We start from the raw sequence: 25,173 nt of genomic DNA on the forward strand, positions 1-25,173 counted from the left end.
AAAAACTCAAGTCAGGAGGTGATCGCTCACTTCAAATGACTCCCCGGACACATTTAAAATGGAACATGCTCCTCTCTACAGCCCAACTAGGAATCCAGCTCTTCTGCTGAGTGAAGAGCTCCTGAATTGCCCTCGTTTCTTTCCCAGGAACCCCTGGAGAGGTACCAGCTGAGGACCTGGTCTGGGCCAATGACTAAAAGTGATGAGGTCTGGACCTCCTGACTTTCTCTGCTTTAGTGCCTTGGGATGGCCTGAGGTTCAGTTTATGGAGGGAGTCAAGAAGCAGCCTTGAGGCATATGCTTTCCCTTCCTTAAAACCATTTTCTGTCCTTTGTTCCGAGAAGAAATTGAGCTCTAGATATGTCTCACTGTTGGCTTTGTCCACAGGGCCCGAGGCAAGCATTGCTGCTCAGGAGATAATTCAGAGTGCTAATGGCATACAGATGCATGCTAATTCATGTGCACACACACAAATTAGGCTGCAATTATCACAGGAACTATTTGCTAATGCTGGTTACCATTTGAACCATTACTCAGCATTGGTTGCCACAGACGTCTGGTCAGTATGGCTCGGCATGAGGCCTGCCTCTCAGAGGGCCTTGGAAAGTAATGGAACCTTGAGTCAAAATCAAGTAACAGTTGTGCCCATTGCCTCTAGGTGGGAGGCGGGTCTCCCAAGGTTGGCTGTGGGAATGGAACAAGCCTGCTGGAAAATGACACTCAGATCCCTTCAGGGGAAGGAAACGCCGGCCACAAATGCCATAGAATACAACTCACTCCACGCAAGGAAGACCCAGAATGTCATGCACAAGGTATGTGCATTCCATTCAACAGCTCCCTGGCTGTCTACTGTGTGCCGAGAGTGTGAGACTCAGGGGAGGAGATGTAGGCTGGTAAGTGGCTTGTAAGACAAGAGCCACCCCACAGAAGCAGCTAGTTAACTCAGAGGCATGGAGGCTGATTCACTGTTGAGTCCTGTAGGAGTTCACCCATTGGGGCCCCCTGGAGGAGGCAGGGCTTGATGTTTGTTGTCAAGGATGAGACCAGTTTTAGTGCAGGTGAGAGGAGGAACAGCGTCTCAGGCAGCCAGAACCTCTCCACCCAGCCATGTGGGTGCACATTAGCGTGGCCACCGAGTCACAGGAGTAGCTCCTACTTAGGAGTGGCTGCCATCACTGCCTCCTCTCGACAGCCCCACAAAGGGAGGCTTCACCATGTGTGTTTTGCACGAAAGGAGACAGAGGCAGGCCCAGAGCAATTAAGAGATTATCTCAGAGGCCACATGGTTCGCCTGGCTGGGCTGGAATTAGGACCTGGGTATGTCTGACTGTGGGTGAGGGCACTCGGGACAAGGCAGGATGGCAGGTAACTGAGAGGGCAGTCACAGTGGTACTGCTGAAAGGGTTCCTGGGAGGAGCAAATTCATTCCACAGGAGAGGGAAGTGTGGCCCAGGGACAGTATCACTTACTGTCATTTGGTGCACAGTGAGCAGGCAACAGAGCAGGGCAAGCAATGAGCTGCAACTCTACTGCAAACGCTGCCTTCTCCGGAGCTCCCACCCCAGAGCCCAGCAGAGGTGGGAGGTGATCTCGGCATTGCGTTTTGGTCCCCAAACACATTCTCTGGCATTGCCTGGAGGTCTCAGGAAGGAAAAAGGAGAAGTGAGGTTGGGTTGCTGATCTCCCGGGGGTGTCCAATGGTCCCCAGGGGGCAGTTTGTCCCACAGCCCTCAGGGTGGAAATCTAGGGTTCCCACTGCTGGCCTGGGTGCCACCTCTCCTCGTCCCACCTTCCTCTGTGCTCCCCTAGAGGCCTTCCTGTCTGGCTGGCCATTCTCAAGCCCTGCAGGCATCATCTGACTTCCCTGCTAATCCCTCCCCTGCGGACTTGCCCTGAGATTTCCAAACTGCCAGCCTTGCGGGCTCCTGGCCACCAGAGATTGCAGTCGACAGTGAGCCTGTCAGCATCCATGCACCGACGCTGTGGCAGGTGCTGACATCCACGCTTCTATGTTGAGGTAGGAGCTGGGGCTCCCACATTTGCTGGGAGACAGGAGTGGATTGCTGGGAGGTGCTCCCGGGCCATTGAGGAAAAGGGGAAAAGGCAGCGTTCGTGAATAGATGGCCCAACGTGACTTATCTTTGACAGCATGGGTGCTCAGTGCCTAAGAACCAAGTCAAATGCTTCAGTTCTTTGCAGAGCATTTCCTGGAGCCCAGCTTGCACTCTGGGGGACAACTTGAGAAGACCCAACCCTGGTCCTTAGGGAGCTCCTTTTCCAGGAGGCACATGAATGCACAGAAGTCCCCAGAGAACATCTTCGATGAGTTCAGGGCCCATGTGAGACTCAGTGGTTTTGACAGGACTGTTCACATAATTGGCGGGTGCTAATTGAAAATGCAAAGCTCCTTGTTCAGAAATTAAGAATTTCAAAATGGTGACAGCAGAGATTTCTGGGCACAGGGCATTGTGTGACTGAGCAGGCATGGGCCCAGGAAGCTGGCCTGGCTACAGCAGGTCAGGAAGAGAGCCGTCCTTCCTCCAAGCCCTGCCTACCCCGTTCCCTCCTTGACCCTCAGACACCAGCCCTCCAGGACCAAAGTGGGATCACTCACCGGGGCTTGAGATCTTTCCTTGGAGGGAACTTCTCGGGCCAATGACCTCTCTCATTGCCCAGGGCCCCTCTCCAGACCCGGCTTTCTCAGTGCTCACCTAGAGACGAGGGCCAGTCCCAGCTCCTGCCCTGCACAGAGCCCATGCCCACTGGGCACTCCTGGGAACCTAGCACTTTTTAATCTTTGTGGGCAGTTTTCCACTCTGTCCCCACCCCAACTGAGTGTGACATTTTGCAGTCAGATTCCTACTACAGGACCATCCAGGGTTGCTAATGAGGCCTCCCCCTGGTTTATGGTAATGGTGCCTCCTGTCTTCTCCTTCACAAGGATCACATCACACCTGGCCATCCCCAGATCTCCAGGCCCCTCCTCTTGACCCCAAACTCAGGTTACCCTCCCCGATAGGCCCCCAGCCCTGTGGCATATTTACAGAAATGCCACTCAGCAGAACAACCCAAATCAAATGAACGTTAACGGGAAAGCTGCTAGCTTCCAAATTAGCGGTGCATAATTAGTTTCATGCATAAACCTCTCGAAAGCACCGGGCGCAGGCTGGTGAGAGAGACAATTAGTTTTTGCGAGGATGAAGAGGAAGAGCAGAGAAGGAGTGGGAGAAAGTGGGGAGGGGGTGGTGGGGGGTGTTGAATGCAATACAGGTTGCATTTGTACAGCAAGACCTACAGCCTGCCTGAGTGCAAACACTTTTTGGTGCCTCCAGGCTTCCAGCTGGAGGCTCTCAGGGAGGTCGTCAAGGCCCAGCCCGCCTCTCCCAGAACTGTTCTGGCTCCAGGATGCACTCAGAATGACCTTTCCAGGTCCCTGGCTGGGTCTCATGAAGAGACACTCTCCCTTGGGGGAGATGTACGATCTTTGTCCACGTCTGCCACACCACACAGGACTCTGCCTGGAATGCGCAGGGGCACTCTGGCTGGCCCGGTGTCCGGGTGTGGAGTTATGGAGGTGTGGAGGTGTGGTTTGCCGCTGGGCTGGCTGAGAGTCCCAGCCCATTGTGAATTTCACAACTCCCAGTACTTCCTGATCCCAGCAGCCCCTGGAGGGGGTGCATCTCACAGATAGGGCGTATCAAGCCCCCTTTGCAGCTTGCCCTGGCTACAGTGTCATCTCCAGACTTGGAAACCCAGCCTGCTCAGCCCATTCCACACCAGTGACCTGCCCAGAGGAGGACCCTGGCCTCATGTCTTCAGATATACTCCCAGGATAACTCCCCACTTGGCATGCATTCCCAGTGGGTACAAAGGTCCCCGTGGACTCTCCTGTCCCCCAAGACTCCTCCAGCCACTCAGTCTAGGCCCTGCTATGCACACTTCCATCTCTGACCCCACACAGCTGAGGGCCTACACCTTCTTCCAGTAGATTCATGGACATTCCCTGTCCTCAGCCATGACTAGTTCTCAGAACTCAGGCTTTGACCTTCTCCCTCTGCCTTCCCCATCGCTGCTTCCCCAGGCCCAAGAAGCTGGGGATGGGTGGCAATCTCTCACTGACTCATCCCTGAGACAGGAGGGCAGACGGGGTGGCTCAGGCATGATGATGAGTGGGGAGGGGTCGGCTCTGAGGCGGGCTATGGATTTTTGCTCTCTTCCCTCCCCCCTTGGAAGGATGGTAGCACCAACCTCACATCCTTGGAAGATTCTCCACCTCCTGCCCCCATCCTGACCAGCCTATGAGAGATCAAGGGGCACAGGACAGGACAATGCCTTTCCCTGTGGCCCTGGGCAGGTCTCTCAGCCTCCACGGGCCTCAACTCGTTTCCATACGTATCAATTAGACATAATAATACCTGCTTTCCCTTCCTCAAGGATTTGTGAGAATCAATGGCAGCAGAAAGTTAAAGGTTTTCTGTCAATGCAGGCATGCTTCCCACTCAGGTGCTATGACTGAGGACGCTAATGCTCGCCTTGGTAGAGAACCCAGCCAAGAGCTTGGGATGGCCAGTGTCTCTCAGGCTGGGGTTCTGCTGGGTCTCTAGGCCTAGCTATGGGGTGATGCTGAGGCCTGTCCAAGGAGAGCTCTTTACATGGAGGCATGCAGTCTTTATTGCTTATTATATATTATTTATTTAGTCTTAATTTATAATTGCATGATTGCCAGAGGATCTTAGTGCCATAGGGACAGAAATGTGCTGCCCAGTCCTCAATAAAGAATGCTTTTCCTGCCATAAATAAACAGAATATCCAATCAAGTACCCATCAAACTGCCTGGCCCTGGCACAAACAGAATGCCACTAATGAGACACAACACGCATTAGCTTAATGCTCTACCAGGGAGAATGAGCTGGCCTCTGACTGCCAGGCTGGGCCACAGTGATGGACCGGAATGGGCGGGCCTCCACATGGGCACTGGGGGAGGGCTCCTGCTGCAGGCACCCCAGTGCCAACCAGGCACCCTCAAGGAACTGGTGCTCTTCTCAGAGGGGTCATTGCTGCTTATCCCCTTTGCTTTAAGACAGTGGGGATTGATTGTGTACCCCTGTGTGCCAGCCCAGTCTAGGGTTGGGTGCTGTGAGCACCATCAGGGTAGTCTTGTGTCTGTTTCAGGAGATACAATACATGAATACAATGTGGGTTAGTTAGATCACTACGTGAAATGATGTGGCCCTTCCCGCAAGGGCCATGGAAGGTTGTTGGTGTGGGTGGAGTAGTCAGGGGAGGTTGTTTGGAGGAAGAATATGTGAGCTCCTCCTTCGAGGACATGCAAAAAAATGGGGGGAGGTGCATTCAGATGAGAGCCACAAAAATGGGCAAAGTCACGGAAGGAAGGAAGTGCACAGTATGCTGGTGGCAGAGATGGGCACTCGGGGGCTGGGGCAGACGCAGATGTTGGGAAGGGCGGGAAGATCTGGATTGTCAAGGCCTGGGGTAGGAATCTGGGCTTTGTTGGGCACCACCAGGACATCGCGAAGGTCCTGGAATTTTGTTTTGTTTTGGTTTTGTTTTGTTTAACGTTTATTTACTTTTGAGACAGAGAGAGGCATGAACGGGGGAGGGTCAGAGAGAGAGAGGGAGACACAGAATCTGAAACAGGCTCCAGGCTCTGAGCTGTCAGCACAGAGCCCGACGCGGGGCTTGAATTCATGAACCGCGAGATCATGACCTGAGCCAAAGTCGGACACTTAACCGACTGAGCCACCCAGGCGCCCAAAGGTCCTGGAATTTTGGAAAGATCAGTGTGCCAGAGTTGAAACCACTGTAGACCAAGTTACACCAGGTTCCTTCCTCAACGATCTCTCTGCCATCCCCCCTTCCCAGGCTGGCTGGGAGTAAGCTCCAGGAGGGGCCCTCACAGCTCGCTCTTGCTCTCTGTCTGCTCTTTATCACTGTCAGCTGCTTAAAGCCAAGCCTGAGACGGCCGCCCTCCCCAGCAGAGCTGAGCTCCCCAAAGAGAAGATGAATGTCTGCAGGCTGCAGAGCTGAGATGTTCTGGAGGAAGTGGAAGAGGAGGAAGAAGGAATAAACACCCGTCACATTAATAAGAGTTTGGAAGAAGCTAGGGGCTGAAGCCAGGAGTCTCCAGATGGTGTTTAGTGAAATGACAGTTTGATGCTTAAGAGGAAAAATGGAACCATGGTATGCTGGGAGCATTGATCTTCATGGGGAGGGGGGGAGGAAAGGGGTGTGGGCACATGGAGCTGGGCATAAGCCTGACCAGAGCCCATTCCAGGCCCAGCAGTGAGGGTAAAATCTTTCCAGGATCTCCACTGAGGGGCTCCATAAAGTGGCTCTGGTCCTAAGGATTCAGGTACACACCCCCTCACACATTCCGGTGTTCTCACTCACCATTGAAAACTTAGCAGGCCAATCCTTGTGCCAACGCTGGACTCACAGGGATGAGTGGGACCCAGCTCCTGCCCTCCAAGAGTATAGAGTCTGGGGAAGGCACTGGACAAGAGAATGTTTAAACTTTGGAAACGGAGGTAGGAACAAGAACTTCTGAGAATACAGGAGGAAGCCTCTTACCCAGCTTCATCCAGATTGGGGAAGGTTTCCTGGAGAAGGTGATGTCTAGGTTGAGTTTGGAACGATGACCAAGGATTGGCCTGGCAAAGACTTTGGGATACAGCAGGAGGCCAGGCAAAGGTAAGTGACAGAGCAAAGCATGGAGTGTGAAGCTGTGAGGGAAGCGGGGGACTCAGGAGCACTGGGGTAGTCCTACATCCTAGTGCTAGGCAGGGTAGTCGAGAGGAGCTGGGCTGGGCTAACAGTCAGGGAAGGGTGGAGGAGGGTTTGGATGTCATTTGGCAGTGGAGGAGAGTCACCAGGAGTGTGGATGTATGAATCACCCCATCCCGTTCCCTTGTCCACATATGGTCTCATCAGGGGTGGTCAGAAAGCTTCTCCGGGCTCGCTTGCCACCCTACCTAAAATTCCACCCTCAGAGCGCTCTTCATTTGAGTTAAATAGAGCACGCTTTTAGCATCCACCTTTGATAGTGCTAGTACTTTCTCTGCTCTCTCCTGGGGGGCGAGAGAAGCAGCGAGGCCCTGGTGCTGGGGAGAGGCCGTCTTGCAATCGGGGGAAGCTCCACTGGGGGAACTTCAGGCAGAGCCGGGTGGGCAGCAGCCCTGTTTGGTAGCACTGGGGAGCCACGGCTCTGGGACCGCCAGTCTGGCAGAGTCCTGGCCACCGCGGCCAGGCTGGAGCCGGGGGCAGAAGGGCCGGTGCTGCGTGGGGGCTGTGGTGGGCAGGCCACGGAGGGGAGGGGGGAGACGAGGGAGAGGGCGAGGCAAGGAGAGTCAAGGAGGAGTTCCAGGCTCCTGAATCCATTCTGTTTCGATTTCCCCCCAAGTCACACAGCTGCCAGGGTTCAGACAGATGCTGTGATTAGCATTTTAATGCATTTCAGAGGACCTTGTCCAAACTGCTCTGAAAATCAGAAATCAAGAGTTTATCTTCAGCTGTCCCTGTAGAGCTACGTTCTCTTTCAGTGCCAAAAGAGCCCGAGGAAGAGTGTGCGTGCACACGTACAGCTGTGTGCCCGTGTGTGGGCACGTGCATGGATGCCTGTGTACGCACAGGCATGTCTTCCTCTGTGTGCTTCCTATGTGTGTTGACATGTGCACATTCATCTGGTATGTGTACATAGCTTCGTGCACGTGTGTATGCCACGAGCCCCAGTGTGTGTGCGTGGTTGAATGTTAAGCGTGTGCAGGCATCTGCATCTATGTGCACATGTATGTTCTGCACATGTGTGCTTATTCTACACGTGCCTTTGCAAGTGTGGCTTCATTCAGGATCATTCACGTGGAAGACGGAGAGCTTGATGCTGGTTGAAAACAGGTCAGCACTGAATGACTTGGGCTGTCAGGGTGTCTGGGCCTCAGGTAATGGGAAATGCATTTCAAATGCGGCTGGGGCTGCTTGGCCTGATCCCAAAGCCATGTTTCCAAATAGTACAGGCTAGCGGTGTTTTTAAGCAATGTGGAACTTCTGCAGCTAGAATCCCAGTCTCCTTGGACAGTGCTAGTATCCCAGACCCAGCCTTGAGAGGTTTCTGGAGCCCCGGGTGGGGGATGGGGCAGCTTCCAGTGGGTCAGCAGAGGGTGGGATTAGGAAGCCAGGAGACCCTCACGACACATCCTGTGGGTAGTGGGCTTCCCCTCGTCCCCTCTTCCTTGTTCCTAAGGTTCTCCTCCTGCTACCCCAATCTGGCTACTCTTTGTATCTGCCAAGGCTGTCCCATATCCGGCTGGATGGCATCTGTCTTTCAAATCACTTTAGATGCAAGGTACTCCTTCTCCTTCCCTTGTCATCCTCCCTGGATATATTCCCCCTGGGACGTGCACCTCTCGGCCCCAAACACAGATTTCTAAGACTATCTTCACAGCCCAGGGGAAGGCACCTGTTCACCTCCTAAGACTGCATCAGCTTTTAGGGACCTAAGTGACATCACTGGCTCCTTTGTCTGGAGTTAACTGAAACTCCAGATCTTTAATGCCTGCCAGACCAGCTCCCCCACAGTGTCATAGGGCAGAGGTATCCACTTTTAGTCTCAGGAGGCCCCTCGGGGTTACTCTGGACTCAACCTGATGGCACAGACAGTAACGTGAGTTGGGGGACGCATTCATTGGAAGGGGGCAGGGAAGCAGCAGACAGTTCCTTGTGAATTTGTTTAATGTAAATACATCCTCTATTTATCTTTAGCTGTTAATAAATTCATGCATTATTAGAAAACCCCTCATACCAGCGGACCCGCTGCGTTAGATCGGCTCGTTTTGGGAGATTTCCTGTTGGCAGGATTCAAAGCCCACACCTGCAGCCGGCCCAGGCACACGGATTTAACTGAACGCCACAGATAATTAGATCAGTTAACCCCACAAATTAAAACAAGCACATCGTATTAGCTCAGTTTATCCTAAAAGAAAATATTAAGTTCCCCCAGATAAATCGTTTAATAAGAATAGAGGAAGATGGCACAGAGCCAGGGAGGGCTCCAGCGGCGGCTGGAGAGTCAGTCTGCCTCCATCACCTGATGGGTGCCAGACGGGGCTCCTGCCCCGTGATCTAACGGGTTGGAAGTGTTTGGGGAACCCTCAGGCAGGGTGTTAGCTGAAGCCCACCAAACAACACAACATTCCATGAGGTCTGAGAGACACGAGGGGTGTCAGTGGGACCTACCCTACTCGGCCGACCTCACAATGTAGCACAATCCCTGATGAAACCCAGGGTGGGGGGGTGTTAGAGCACGTGGGTCCACCCCATCTGGGGAGGCATTCTGGAGGGGCTATGAACCCACCGCAAGATCCTTCCATCTGTGAGATGGCCCCTCCTTAAGGAGTTGGTTGCAATCTTTGAAAATTTTGAAACCAGCAAGTCAGATAAGAAAGTGACTTAGACTTTAGCAGAGAGAAGTCAGTCTTTGCAAAGTCTGTGGTGCAAAAAATTTTGGGCAGCAAATAAACAGTGTAGACAACATCGTTGTCTGCAGGAATATGTCGTCTACCTAAGAGAACAACAGTGTTTGCGAGGGGCCTACTGGTACTCACTGTCACACCATCCCTGGGCTAATTACACACACTTTGTGTCTGTTCATTAAAGCAGGCTTGGCAGGACATGCACTTGGAGGCACTGTTGGATTGTCCACTCAAAGGTAATAAAACTGCACTGAGCACACCCCATGATACGGAAGCTAATGGAAATGGGTGTCCTCCACAGCTCTTCCAAAGCAAGACGCGTTTACCAGATTTCTCAGTCATGGGGCCTCTTTGAGATAAAGGCTGTGTTGCAAGCAAAAAAGGACCCAAATGTGGCATCTCAGCAGTGTGCCCAATGTCCACGAACCTTCACAGGCTATGTGCCCTCTTTGAGCTTTTGTGTCTCCCTTGCAGAATGGGGGCATGGAGCAGGTGATGCTAAGGCATCACTCTCATCACCCGAGGTTCTCGGGCCTCGGGAGGAAAGTGTAATGGCCGAGAAGAGTCCCATTCATGGATGGAATGCCGCTAGCCCAAGTCAAAGTTTCCTGACAGTGCTCGATAGACAGTGGAGGTGCCCAGCATTCCAAGAGCCGGAGGAGCACTGAAATTGCTCAGGGAGCATATGCACCAGAAGGATTCCCAGGCTGCTCCCTGACTTCACTCCTGCACGCGCGCGCATGTGCACGCACCTGGGGCGGGGGGGGGGGGCGGTTTGAACCTCATTCTTTGCATTTGTTACAAATCTGAATATCTCAGAAACTTTGAGGTGCAGTTAGGTGGTGTAGGAGCCTCTCCAGAACTCTCCTCCAGGTGGGAACCGTCCTCCAAGCAGTGGTGGGGGTGGGGGAAGAATGCCAGGTTCCTCTCCCCAGCTTCAGCATCCTAGAGAGAGCCCAACTTCCCCTAAGCCCTCCTCCAGCAGATCTTCCGAGCACCACGTAGTCTCTGCCAGCTAGTGCCCCAGGTGTGCTGGCTCTGTCCCCAGAGGCTGCCCGGCGAAGGGAGACTCTGAAAGGCTGTCTCCACTCTGCCGGGCTCCATTCCTGATGCCACTCTCCCACTTCTGGCCTCTCACTGGACAGGCACGGGCCGTTTACCCCTACAGACCACCTTGCCCATCATGGTGAATCTGTCACTCTCCTACTCAGGAAGCTTTAATGGCTCCCGATACCCAAAGAAAAGAGACCAAGTTGCTCAGTGGGATGTTTCCCAGGCTTTTCCCACTCGAGCCCCAAACCTCCTCTGATTTTTGGCACCCCCACCCCCGCTTCTGAGTACCCTGAGCTCCAGCATACAGCCTCATTCCCTCCCTTCCTCCTTTGTGCTTGCTCTCGCCTCAATGGAATGCTGTCTCCAACCCACCCCCAGGTGCCCAAATCCTGCCCACACTCCCAAGGCTGCACGCACTGCCCCCCCCTTGCCCAGCATGGGCTCAAGGAGGGCACTCAGTAAACGCCACCTCGCAAGGCTCCCAGACTCCTTGGAGCTCTACATTTCAGTCCAAAGTCACAATCCATTGTCCTCTAATTGCTTGGTGTGTACATCTTTTCTCCTCCGCAGGAGGGAAAGCCCCAAGGGGCAGCAGGGTCCGCGGCCTCTCCTCACTTCCACCTGCCACGCAGCACCTAGCACCGGGCCGTGCTCCTGGTGGGTGCTCAGGAAACACTTATGAATTGAATTAAAAACCTTCTCTCAGGCCCTGAGCAGTCCCAGCTGTCGGATGCCAGCTGTCAGGGCTGCTGGGAGAGGCCAAATGCATATTCATTTCAGATCCCTGGGTCGCCCTGCCTTGAAGGGCCTCCTGGACCATGTGAAACCATGTGGGTGCCGGGGCGTGAGTCTGCTTCTGCTCTTACTGGCTAGGGTTTTAAATCTTCCGGGCTTCCCTCCCCCAGCTTCCAGGGGCGCTGCCATTTTTTGGGGTGTGGCTCCGTGAACGGGAAGTAGCGAGGGAAGTATGTAGGTCTCGTGCGGATTGTGCAAACCGATAGGACAAGCTTAGCTCACACCTCTCACAAGGGCACGAAGCAGTGATCCTGAGTCATTCTCTTCAAGCACAGCCAGGCCTTGGCAGGGAGACGACCAGCAGCCTCCAGGGATGTTTCTGCCCCTCCCACACTTGGCTTCTATTCTTTGGGGTCCGTCGGTCTCCCCACGGGGCCAGCCCTGGGCTAGCTAGGCTATGCAGCTGGCGCACTTGCTACCATGCATCCCGGGTCAGCGGTCCACCAGACCAGGGCAGATGGCGCCAGGGGTGGGGATGGATCGGAAGGGGCCAAGCAGGGAGGCACATTCCTCTGGAGGGGAGAGAGAACGGCTACAGCAACAGCAACGGCAGTGGAGAGACCATCACACGTTTCCGAGGAGTATGCAGGGCGCTCAGTGCTTCGCAGGCATCAACTCACACTTTGCACAAACAGCCCCAGGATAAAGGCACTACTGAAATCCCAGGGTTGAGATGAAACACAGAGAAGTGAAACGATTTGCCCAGGTTCACACAGCTGAGTGGGAGAGCTGGGGTGGCTGAAAGTGGGGCCTAAGCCTGCCCAGGGGCATGGTGGGCTCTAAATCCTGGAAGTGTTCAGAGAAGGGAGAGAGTGGGAGGGCAGAGTCATCATGAGGACGTCCTCTGAGATTGAGGCTGGGGAATGCAGGCAGGACAGTGGGGTTTGGCCAGGGCTTCAGACTGGGGCTAGAGCGGGGGGCCTATGATGGAGAAACAAGTAAAATAGGGATAAAATCACGGGATCCGGGCTCATCTAGAAGTGATGTGGTCCAACATAGGAACTGCCTGCATTGCCCTTACCCCCAGGCAACTCAGACTCTGCTTGAACACTTCTGTGGCCAGAGGCTCACTACCTTTTGAGATGGCCCCTGCCACTGGGGAACCGGAAGGGTCTGGGGGCCTTCCTCAAGCTGCTGGAAGAGGCCACAAGGGAGCACAGGCCAGGCCTGGGGCCATCTCTGACCTTTTTTTTCCTTCCCAGCTCAGCCCAGGGGGGCTGAAGGTAATCACGAGGGTAAATTCTCATTTCTCAGGCAGGCTTTGCCCTGGGCACACGGCCTCACTCCACACCCCCTTACAACAGGCCAGAAGTGCCATGCTTCAGTTTCTGAAAAATAAAGCTGTCACCATTGTTGCTGGCCCTGAAAACTGGCTGGGCCACTTTCAGATGGTGTGTACCCACTGCTGCAGTGGACAAAGGAGTGAGGGTGGGGAAATGGCCACAGAATGCCTATGATGTGGGGACAGCTGTCTGTAGGCACAGTGGCCTTTGATTCCTTAGTATTTAAGCCACATACAGAGGCACAGAAGGATACAAGTTCAAGGGAGATACAGATGATAAAAATAAGGGGCTGAAATCTTCATCCCCCACTACGAAACCCATGGAATTAGAAACCATGTCAGTAGTTGAATAAACGTGCTGAGTTAGCAGTGCCATGTTGAAGAAACATCTCTGGAACACACTGCGAAACTCCTCTTTCTGACTCAGCCACCTCATAGAAGCAAACCCTGCTTATGTGTGGGGTGGGGCTGCTGCTTTGGCCCAGTTTCCTCTTCTGTAACCCCTACCCATCTCGGGGAGGGTGGTGGGGCAGACTCTAATGACTCCTACCCATTACCTATCCCCCCTTCTCCTTCAGGAACCAAAGTACAGGGGTTTTTTTGGTCTGTTTTGTTTGTTTGTTTGTTTCATGGCAGATATGAAATCCCGTTTCCCAGCTGGCCTTGCAGCTAGGGTGATCACATGACACAATTCTGGCCAATGAGACATACACAGAAGTCTACTGGGGAGGGGCCTCTGGGAAACCTTCGGCATTTTTGATAAAAGGACAGACACAGCTGGACTTACTCTGTGTGACTGTGGATGTGATGCATAGAGCTGGGGCAGCCATTTTATAACCATGAGGGAAGAGACTCTTGACATTGCTATGCTGCCAAACCCCAGACTCTGTGATGTGCAAAACAAACACAAAGCTCCCTTTGCTGAAGTCACTGCATCCAAATGTAGTTCTGATAGGGTAGTCACTGCAACTGAGGTTCAGAGAGGTTTAGTGGTTTCTTAAGGCATGACGTAAGGATTGAGGCAGAGCTGAAGCTGGAATCTGATACTGCTTTCCATGTAAAGGCAATGCTTTCCAATCTAAAGGCAGATCTAAGATGTGGTGACCCCTATAGGTCCACCACCCTGCCTCATGTGGCCCCCTGGGGCTCTGGCACTGATGCCAGAATCTTCTGTGGGGGCAGCCTGATCTCGGCCCTAGGTGATAGGGACTGAGGAAGACAACACTATTCCTGCCCTTGCGAAGCTCTGACACACATCTGGTGCCACAGGATTCAGTGCAAGGAGCACGGGCCTTGCAACCAGACCTCTCCCTGGCCACATGATCCCAAGTAAGCCCCTTTACCTCAGTGGCCTCTTCCATAAGACAGTGCTTACAGGAGAGCATCTGTGCAATGCCTCCTTGACAAATAAACGAGATACTACTTGTGATGTGTCTGGCACATAGTGAGTACTCCATGAGTGGTAGTTGTCATCAAGGCTGCAGAGACAGGCTTCTGTTATCTTCTCTCCTATTCAAGAGTACGGAGTCAGGAGCAAATGCAGGCAGTGTCCTGCCCATAGCCCCTTGCTCTCCTCACTGCAGTGACAGCGGCCGAACTTCCAGCTGCCAGCGCCTGCACCTGGTGTCTGAGGGCTTTCTTAGACCGTGGAGCCTGCTTTGCCCACTCACGTGGCAAGCCAGGAGAGCTGGGGAATTAATGATCCTTGCTCACATTCTCAACCAAAGACTGGTGGGAGTTGGTGTATAAACACCCCAGTTCCTTCACCCCAAGGGTGGATGACCCCGGGGAGTGTGACCCACACTGGGGCTAGAGTCCCCAGTGGAACTAAGGGCCACTCACAGTGGAAGCTGGTCTGCCTGATTTTATTGATTTCTTTTCCTCCTGTCATACTTCCTCACTTTCTATTCATGTTTCCTGGGGTCACTATCTATAGAAACTACTTGCATTCAAATGCTTGTGTAGACTCTGCTTCTGGGAGTACTCAAAATAAGGCATTATCTTTCAGAGCCTAAAGTTAGGCCAGTGGCCATCAATTTTTTTTGTGCACATGAATCTTCTAGAGAGCTTGTTAAAATGCAGCGGGGTACAGTCTGTGTGATGTGACTCTGTCTGGGGTGGGGCCCAAGACTGCATTTCTTTTGTTTGTTTGATTGATTGATTTTTGAGAGAGAAAGTGTGAGCGGGGGGGGGGGGGGGGCAAACAAAGAATCCAAAGTGGGCCCTGTAGTGACAGCAGAGAGCCCAGCACAGGGGCTTGAACCCACGAGGTGCGAGATCACCACCTGAGCCCAAGTCGGACACTCAACCGAGCCACGCAGGCACCCCCAGGACTACATTTCTAACAAGCACACTAATAATGCTGATGTGCTGAGTTTAGTGCATCAACCCTGCTCAGACACAGAGGAGACCAATGTAGCTTAGAGCAGCCTGGGAGAGCTTGCTGGAGGAAGTTAGGGGCTTAATGCTATGTCTTGAAGCCCAGGAGAGGACTGTAGTGGGTGAGCAGCCGGAAGCAGGCTTTTCCAGGAAGGAGGAAAACTGGGCATTGCTGGGGCCTGAAGCCATGCCCGGATGTAAGCAGGATGTCAGAGTGACTCATCTGCCTGGAGCTGACTGGGGCCTGCAGGCTATATAGGCTGGAGGTCTGAAGACCAGCAGGTGGGAGAAAGGCCTGCTCCGTTCTCCAGCCACATTCTCCGCATTTTCATCCCTAACTCGGAAGGAAAATTCAGACTCCTCGCTCCCCAGAATCTTCCCACCTTACTACCTTTCCAATCTCTTCTCCCTTACACACACCTGGATCCTATCTCCCCTCCATGGAGCCCTTTCTGGTCATTCCAGGTCACGGTCATCTTGCTTTTCTGAAATGTAACAGGAAGTAGGGTCCAAATTGGACATCCGACCATTTTATATTTTTATTGTCCTGTGACTATTTCATGTATGAATTAGGAGTCACCAGATTTTACTGTAGCAATGTATTGACCCTGAGGTCATTCACACTCACTTCATTGTTTTGTCATTCATAATAATCCTTGGATTATTTACAGCAATCCACAGCATATGAAGGTCTTACACGTAAGATTTTCATTATAGAATTAAGAGGTCCAGAAAGGCCAGGTGGCTTGTCCCAAGTCATCCAGCTGGTCGGTGTCCTCACTTCAGGTTGTAAGTGCTGTAAGTGGGTGGAGTGGTGCCTTTGGCATCATTCTGCCTCTTCTGTGCTGAACACGGCGTTGGGCACACCAGGCCCACTTGCTTTGTGCCCACTCAGCCACCAGGGGAGGAAGCCACTTGCCTAGTGCCCCCTGGTGGTCTAATTGAGAAGACCACAGCCGCCTTTGATCAAAACACGAACTGAATCACAATAAACTGGGACCTTGGGAGACCTCCTCCCCCTGAACTTGAGCCCTTTTCGCTTTACAGCAAGTATTTTCATGAATAATTGAAGAATAGGGAACCACACTGCTTCTGCCATCATCACCCAGTGTTGCCCATCTTTGCTAGGACAAGGCAGCCCACCAATTGGGAATGACTCCCTATGGGAGTTAAGAGTCACTTGCTTGAAACATGGGCACACCTTCCCACCTAGGCCAGTGTGGGCAGGGACAGAGAAGAGGAGAGTGGGCAGTTTAGGAGAGGCAAAGGCCTAGGCAGGAGGAAGACTCAGATTTCTCTGTGGGAAGGGGAAAGAAGTCTCTGGATGGAAGCAAGGAAGGTGGGCTGGGCCAAGGCCTGGTGTGGAAGAGAGGAGGCAAGATCAGAGGGTGCCATGGTAGCCCCCGTCCCTATCTGGTGCTTGGTGTCTGGATTTAAGGCATTTCTGACTTCCCAATGGGAACTCTGGTGTTCCCTTCTGCATAATATACTCTTAGCCCCAGCCCTCCTGTCTGTGGCACGGTCTGAGAGGCTGAGAGGCAGCCAGATCTGTTTCCTGGCAGAATGGGGATCCTGCAAAGGGAGGAGCTGGAGAAAGAAATGATCTTTAATGCCTGGAGGTGAGCCTTGCCCTCTTCTGCTGCCCATTACTCCCTCTATGCTTTCGCCATTGGGGGGTGTGCCCCTTAAACTCTCCCACCTCTGACACTCTAAGGACCCTGGGGTTTGTCCCCCAAGTGAGGAGAGCCAGTGAAGAAGAGAGAGGAAGTCTCTGCCTCAAGGCCTAATTGTGTGTTTTCCACTCGCCCTTGGCCCTAACACAGGGCCTAGGGTCCCTTAGGGTCCCTTGACACTATGGACATTTGGGGCCAGATAATTCTTTATGGGGGGGGGGGGGCGCTGTCCTGTGCATTGTAGTGTAGGACGTGTAGCAACTTTCTGACCCCTACCTACTAGATGCCAGTAGTGTCTCCAGACAATGTCAACTGTCCCCTGAGGGGCAAAATTGCTCTCAAGTGTAGAACTGATGCTCTAAAAGGACAGATGAACAGTCGTTTTTAAGAAATATAGGAAAAGAAGATACGTGATTCATTTCCCCAAGAGAGAAAGAAAAAATCGAGGCCAGGGTGAGATGCAGAGCAAGGTCTGGTGGGACACGCCCCCCACTCGCCTGCCACAATCCAAATTCTTTTGAAGACTTTTCCTCCCTGTCGTGGAAGAGCCAAAGAGTTGCCTATTTCTCAGCGTCATGGGCTGAACTGTGTTCCCTCCAAAAAGATGCCGAAGTCCTAACTTCCACCCAGTCCCCATGAAAGTAACCTTATTTGACATAGGGTCTTTGCAGAAGTAATCAAGTTAAGATGAGGTTATACGACTGGTGTCCTTATCAGAGGGGAAATCTGGACACAGACAGACACGCCTACAGGGAAGATGATGTGACACCACAGAAGAATGCCATCCAAAAGCCAGGGAACGCCTGAGGCTCCCAGAAATGAGGCATGAGGCCTGGAACAGATTCTCCCTCACAGCCCTCGGTAGGAATCAACCTTGCCAACACCTTGATCTTGGACTTCTAGCCCCAGCACTGTAAGACAATAAACTGCTGTTGTTTAAGCTTCCCAGGTTGCAGCATTTTGTTACAGCAGCCCCCAAACTTACACACTCGCTAAGAAGAAAGACAGCAGGGCCAGGGAGCTGGAGGCGTGCAGGGATCTGGCTTGTGACCCCACCACTCAAAGCAGAGATGCACAAAGGTGGCAGCGGCTAGGGGAGAAGATGCACGTGCTGATGGGACCCAGGCTCACTTCATAGAGACAAACACCAACCCTGTGCCCAGAGGACAGACAAGTGGAAATACATCATATCTCTAAAATGAAACGCTTTGATTGCGCCAATCACCAGAAGTTGTAAAACTACCCTGAAGAATTAACAGCTTCCGTACATGCTAACTACATCCATCATAAATTCGTCTTTTAGTTTCTGTTATCATATCACGGTCTCTGGGGACCCCTGTCTTGTCATCATTTGCCCTTTATAATTTATTCATCTTGTTCTTGCCTGCATCCTTTCTACTTATCATTCATCTTTACAGTTGTACATAAAATTGGACGGATCCTTCCATGGCAGGGCTGTCAGGAGGGAGATGGGCCTCATCAGGGAAGCCCCAGGAAAGCCGGTGGAGATCCCACTAGAGCATCTGAGGATGTCAAGGTGGAGGTGGGGCGGGATGGAGGGAGAGGATGGGAGGAGGAAAGGAGAGAGCCAGGAGAGGCAAGTGAGAAGGGTAAATGAAGAAAGGGTGGAAAATGAAAGGGGAAAAGAGGAAGAGAAAAATGACCAGAAGGGAGAGAAAGGAGGAGGAACCAGGCATAAAAAGAAAAGAGAGAAAGAGAAAGAATGGGAGACAAGCTGGGACTTGGGCAAAGGAAAGCGGGGAAGAGGGACAAAGATAGAGGCATCCTGAGCCAGTGGGGCCAGAAATCCAATGAAGGTTGTTTGTTTTTGTTTTTGTTTTGTTTTTTAAGTAGGCTCCATGCCCATCTTGGGGCTTGAACTCATGACCCTGAGATTAAGAGTTGTGTGCTTGGGGCACCTGGGTGGCTCAGTCAGTTAAGTGTCTGACTCTTGATTTTGGCTCAGGTAATGATCTCAGGGTTCATGAATTCAAGCCCTGCATTGGGCTTTGCTCCAACAGCTCAGGGCCTGCTTGGGATTCTGTCTCCCTCTCTCTCTCTCTCCCCTCCCTCACTTGCTCTCTATCTCTCTCAAAATAAATAAAAATAAAGCTAAAAAAAGAAAAAGTGGGCTCTACTAACAGCTAGCCAGGCGCCTCTATTTCCTTTTTTTTTTTTTTAATTTTTCATTTAAAATCTTTCCTGGTACACTCCAAGAAGGTCACACTGAATTTCCATGGAAATGACAGGTCCCGAGTTATAGAGACCTGAGTCTGGAGGTGTGATGGCAGTGATGTTGCTTATCTACTGGGCTGAATCCAGGGCTAGGGGTGGGAGACAGACAGAGAGGAGTGTGTTGGTTTGCTTTGTATTCTTGGGCTGCCGGAGTGAGGGCATAAAAGCCAATCTTTAACTAGTGAATTGGAACTTTAATGTTTACCAAACAGATACAGCTCCCACCCTTTCCCCCCCTACCCCCCACCCCAGCTCCCTCTCCTCCCCTCTTCCCTGCTTGCTCCCTCTTCTGGCTGCTTCCTGGCCTCCTGCTAACTGAACCCAGTTCTCCCCCCTCAGCAGTCCTGGTGAGGAGCCCTTTCTGCTGTCAGAGGAGCAAAGTGCTGGCCACTACTGGCCTTGTCGCCTGGTTTTCCTAATGAGAGTCTCTCCCCAGAGGCCTTACATTTCTAACTTTGGAAACAGATGGGGTCTTCCTTGAAGACAATTGCCTGAAAATTCTGAAAGGCAGGGGTTGGGGGGACTAGGACTAAGCAGCAGGGGCCTATTTTAAGGAATGGAATCCTTCCAAGAGGCCTCCTGTGCACACTTAGGTCCCAGGGAGCTCTCAGAGTGGACCTCTCCAGCCCAGCTCACAGCTCCTGACCTGTCATGCATGCCTCGTCTACAGGCTGTTCTCAAACCAGTGCTCTCATCTGACATAGCTGTCTTCCTCCCAACTCTCTATTCCCAACCTGCCCATATCCTGAACAAAACCCTTGAGCAACTCCTATACTCCACAGTCATCTGGGTCCCCTCTAAAGCAACAGGTAACACTAAAAAAAGAGATAAGTATCCTGGGTTTGGGTAGCAGACCTGGTGCTGGTCCTGGCTTGGCCATTTGTTAATTGTGTGACTTTGGACAAATTGCTTTATCTAAGCCTGGGTCTCTTAATCTAAGCCTGTAGGGGATGATCTTGATATCTTCTTCATAGGGTAGTTGTGAAGATAAAATGAGGTAATGCAGATAACATGCTTATTTCATGCCCATCAGATAATAAGTGCTTAAGAAATATTAATTGTTGTTATTGAGCAATTGTCTACCCTACCCACTTTATAATAACCCGCTGTCTTGTATTATTGATGATATTTTTGTTCGTGTGTGTGGCTTCTGTCCCTAACTTGATGGAAAACTCTAAGAGGGGTAGGGATGAGTTTTTCTAATCACTGTATCTGCCAGGATGCCTAGAACAGTGCCCGGCACACACTCAGGAAATATTTGTTGATGGATTGAGAAACTGCCCCATGTGGACTACACCCTACAAATAGTGGAACAAACATCGTACATGGAAGAGAGTGGGCTGGAGAGGGGCAGAAGGTCAGGAATAAGAGATCAAGAGTGCGAGGAAGAAAGGCACCTGGGCAGCTCAGTCCGTTGAGCACCCCACTCTTGAATATGACTCAGGTCATGATCCCAGGGTGGTGGGATTGAGCCCCGAATGGGAGCGTGGAGCCTGCTTAAGATTCTCTCTCTTTCTTCTCTCTCTCCCTCCCCCTCCCTCTGGCCCTTTCCTCTGCTCAATCTCTCTCCCTCTTAAAAAAAAAAGTATGAAGAAGAGATAGAAATGAAGAGTTTAGAAAAGTGGGATCACTTTGCCTAGATTCTGGCAGAAGATACTGTTCAAAAGGACCCTGATGACATTCTAACAAAGTCATGCTGAACTCAAAAACAGTAATCCATATGTGATACTGATCCAGGGATGACTCCATAAGCCATGCTAGGGGCTTTGGTTAGGCTGGTACACAGGGATACTGACCTCTGACTTGTAAGAACAGCCATTGAGGAATGGTTTCTGAGATTCCACTTACTCCAAGAGAAATGTCAGCTCCCCTTCTCAGTCCCCAAATGAGGACATCTTTAGCTCTGTCTCTGTTGTTTTGTTGTTGTTTTTGGTGATAGTGATGTGTGTGTGTCTGTCTGTGTGTGTGTGTGTGTGTGTGTGTGTATGACAACAGTGGGATTGTTTTTCTTGCTGCCAACAGGCTAGCTCTGTAACTTGCTGGGAAACAGGATGGGTTGTCTGCACTATTTTCTCCCCTCTTTTTCTTTTCAGTGAGAAACTGGAGGGCTGGTTTTAATGGATTGATTTTAATGGATTTTGAAGTCTGGAAAAGTGCCCAAATTGCAGAGGTTACTAGTTTTCTAGGTTCTTTTTTCAATTTCTTTCTCCTTAATCAGACATAGAGTTCACTCACTGGGGCACCTAGTGTGGTCAAGTAAGAAGAGGTACCTTTCTGTGCCCCCTCAACCTAACGGGTGGTCATGGACACAGCCTCAATTAGTGGGAACACCCATTATTTGGGTGGATGAGAGCATTTTGCTTGGTCCCGTCCCTGTATTTGCTAGTGTTAAGTTTTCTCCAATCTCAAAGGAGAGAATTGACCAACAATAATAACACCAGTTCTGCCTTCTGGAATCCACTTTAAAGCATAATTTTATGTGGTCATTTTGTTTTTCACTTTTTTCCATGTGAGTGTGTGTGGGGACAATGTGCCCTGGGAAGTTTGAGCTTCAGTCTTGTCTTTTCTCTCTGTCCCTCCTGCTGTAGGCTGTGCCTTTCCTGAGAATTGTGATGAGGTCTTTGAGGCCATGAGTCTCCCTGTGAGGCCTTTGAAGAAAGGACAGGCTTTCCAGGCACTGCAAGGGGACTCTAGGCTATGTTTTAGCTCCACCGTTGGCTTCTCCTCACCCCTCCCATCTCCCAACATACATTCGTGTTTCTTTTTGTCCTTTCTCCCAAACTTTACCAACTTGTCTTTGTGATTTCAGAAAAATGCCACTGGATCTCCCAGTATGAAGGATTAGCACAGATTATGGGGAACAGTGTTAATTATCGGTGGAAGGGGGGCTGGCGCGTCGCTCCAATGTGCTCCTGATTTCCCCTGGGCCTTTCTGCCTGGTAATAAGCCTGCTTTAATCTGGCAGGCCCCTTGGTGAAATCAGCACCACGGACAGTGGTATTGATTGCTTCTGAGAAACCATCACAGCTGCTCAACCAAATTACCTTTGATATGTGACCTTTAATGTAATTACTGCAACATCAAAGTATTTCTATAAATTATTAAAGAACTAATACACTCCATCATTTAGCTATTCTATTATATGTAAAATAAACAACCACAAGTTAATGTTAGAACCTGAACAATCCACACTTGCTACTGAAATTCTCCCAGTCCCCGTTCTCTCCCCCTTCAAAATCCTGAGCCTGTCCCTCCCACCTTCTCTTTCTGTTTCCCCATCTAATTCCCAGCTTTTAGCCATCATGAAACTCCCTGGCAATCTCTCTCAAGCTGATGAAGAGCCTCCCAAAAACAATGTGGTATTTTCTATTCCATTTGGGTGGCTCTAAAATATCTATCACAGTCTCCCCCAAAACAAAGTACCATAAACACTTTATTAATCAGCACAAACCTTTCTCAGAAGCCTTTGATTATCTTACAATATGGCTTTATGCTTCACACATAACATGGGGCGATGTGGAGCATATTTCTGCCATCTTACAGAGGGCACCCAGAAAGTAATTACTATAATATATGTGCATGTAGCAGCGCCACTAAAAAACCAACTGGGGAATGGCCACCGTGCCAGAGCAAGGCTCCACACAAAAACCTGTGCGGTGCATGATTTCCATACATTTACATCCGCGGGTATGTTATTAAGATGACTCAGCCCCGTGCTTTGCAATCACAAGTACCAAAATACAATACAAAGCTGTCTTAATGGAAGGAAGGCCCTCCCCTCCCCTAAATGGGTAAAAAAGGGTCTTTGATGCAAGGGAAGGCTGTCCCGACCCAGGGTTGCATTTTCAGTCTACCTGGTTAACCTTTCCCGCTGTGGGCCAGAAATGGAAAGGTGTGTTTACATACAGGTTTGCTTGGTAAGAATGTAAACATGCATGTGTAAACACTGGTGAGCATACATACAGAATACACGTGCTCCCCTGCAGTGTCCATTGTATAAGCTTAAACACGGTATATTTGTAAATTCTTTAAATTATGTCCACAAACACTCACATCTTTCCATTTATCTTTAGATACTCGGTGAGCCGTATATCTACCCCCCCCCCCCCCCATCTCTCTGAACCCACAGGAGAGACCGCGCAGACCCTTGACCCGAGGAACACTTCTTATTTTATGGTGATGAACTAGCCTCGATAATAGCCATGGCTGATATCACACCCAGTTAGGGGGGCCATAAATAATTCTCTTCTCCCCCGCACAGAAGCTATAAACCAGGGCCGAGGCGCGATAGTTTATCAAAGACGAGGGCTGGCTCCTTAAATAAACCGCGGTGATCTCACTTGCGGCGCCGAGCTTGGGCGCGGAGGCGCCCCCTCCCGCCCCGGCCCCCGCCCCCACCCCCGCCCCAGGAACAGCCTGAGTCCGACGTCTATCGGCGGGTGCTCAGGCGGCCCGGCTACCAGGGGCCCCGTGGGGCCGGCGGAGGCAGCTCCGGGTTCCGGGGAACCAGGGCACCCGGCGTCTCCGCCCCGGCTGCCAGAGCGGGCAGTGTGCGGATCAGGGACCCGATCGGAGGCGCCGGGAGGGCCAGGGGAGGAGCCAAGCCCCAGCTCCGTGCTCGTGGCGTTGTTCGCCCCCAGCCCGGGATTCCGTCGGGCCTGGACGGCGGAGTGCGGAGGCCGCCGGGCGAGCTCCGAGCCCGGCGCCCACGCGCCCTCTCCCCCGCGCGGCGCCTCGGGGCTTCTAGGGGCGCGGGGCGCGGGGCGGGAGTGGGGGGAGCGCGAGCTCCCGAGCGAAAGCAGGCGCGCGCCCGGGCCCGCGATCCCCCGGCCAGCAGCGTCGCAGCCCGGCCTCCCGAAGTCGCCCCCTGTCGGCGCGTCCGTCGCTCGCGCCTCGGCAGGCGCCACTTACCCCGGGCAGGGTCTTCTGCTCGTGCAGCGCGCTCTGGGCCTTCAGCGCTGACTCACGCTCGCAGTAGGTGAGGAAAGCGCAGCCTGGGGAGGGAAGGAAGCGCCGAGAAGGGTCAGTGGGGCGCCCCCGGGCCGCCGACGCGCCCTCTCGCCCGCCCTCCAGTCTGGGCCCCTCCCCGCTCTAGGTCCCTCTCCCCACCTCTCTCTCTCTCTCTCTCTCTCCCTCTCTCCCTCTCTCTCTCTCTCCTGTGCACTCTACTCGAGCTTTCTTGCCTCTCCGTTTTCCTGTCGGCTTTTTGTCCCTTGCGTTGCTTTTTTGTTTTGCTCACTCGCTGAAGTCTCCCCACCCTGCATCTTCCCGCCCCCCCACGCCCCCTCTTCCCGTGGGTCTCTTTTTGTCCTCTGCCCTGATGCCTCAGGCGCTAGCTCGGCCTTCTCCCTCCTTCCTCCCCAGGGTGCTGTTCTGTCCGTTTCAGCTCAAGCCCCAGTACCTCCCTGAAGGGGCAGCTTCCAGCCCTCACCCTCAGTACCTCTAGTCACGTTTGACCATGAATTCATTCTGGCCCCTTAGGAGTGCTGCCGGCTGCTCTATGAGGGATGAAGGAGGGACCTTCCTGGTCTGCCAAATAGTCTCCATCTGTAGGGAGGACCCCAGGCCTGGTTGTGCTAATAAAGTGAATGGGGCTATCCATGTGTCCCCTGTCATCACATGTACAGTGATATCTTCAAAACGCTCCTAGTCAAAGGGCTTCTTGGGCATGTCCAGTCCACTAATGCACAGTACTGGACTTGAGGCCTGCTTTTGCTGTGCTTCTAATTCTCTAGGTGACCCTGGCAAATGCTGTTCCCTCTGTGGCCTCAGTCTCCTCGGGTGTGAACTGAGAGGGCTGACCCAGTGGTCTCCAAGGTCAGTCCAATGTAGTTTTCCCCCTGAGTGACCGACGGTGCCTCACCAGGGAATCTGGATTTTACAGAACAACGTACCTAACTCAAGGGGTGACTTTTTAATGCTGGCCCTTCAGGCATGGTGACAAAGCAAAGAGCATGCTTGCTAGTGGGAGAGTTTCTCGGGCAGTTCCCTCAAACTGCCCCGTGTTAGGGGCCTCTTCCTCTGCCTGCAGATGTGGCCGAGTATGGCCTCAGAGGCCTATAAGACCTGGGCCATGGGGGAAGTCAGAAAGTCAACTTTGGCCAGCAGAAGGCTTGAGTCTCCTGGGGAACTGTTACCTCAGATTTTCTAAAGCCACTCAAGCCCCAGAGATGGCCCCCTCCAGGCTGTCTCCTCCCTTGTTTCACTGTCTCCTTTCCCTCCACTGCCCCCCTTGCTTTGTTCTCATGCTCTTTTCTCCCCATTTTCCCAT

General features: G+C 52.2%; 1 protein-coding gene across 50 annotated transcripts in view; it reads right to left on the bottom strand.

Annotated features, from left to right (window-relative positions):
• The window catches only part of CELF4 (CUGBP Elav-like family member 4), a 297,439-nt gene that overhangs the window by 197,731 nt on the left and 74,535 nt on the right, over positions 1-25,173 (bottom strand). For all 50 annotated transcript variants that reach the window (XM_053206697.1, XM_027068826.2, XM_053206694.1 and 47 more), the window contains exon 2: positions 23,814-23,896. In XM_053206697.1, coding sequence (XP_053062672.1) covers positions 23,814-23,896 — 83 coding nt within the window. The remainder of the gene's footprint in view (positions 1-23,813; positions 23,897-25,173) is intronic.

Source organism: Acinonyx jubatus, chromosome D3, assembly GCF_027475565.1.
Source record: "Acinonyx jubatus isolate Ajub_Pintada_27869175 chromosome D3, VMU_Ajub_asm_v1.0, whole genome shotgun sequence".
In the NCBI taxonomy this organism is placed as follows: Eukaryota; Metazoa; Chordata; class Mammalia; order Carnivora; family Felidae; genus Acinonyx; species Acinonyx jubatus.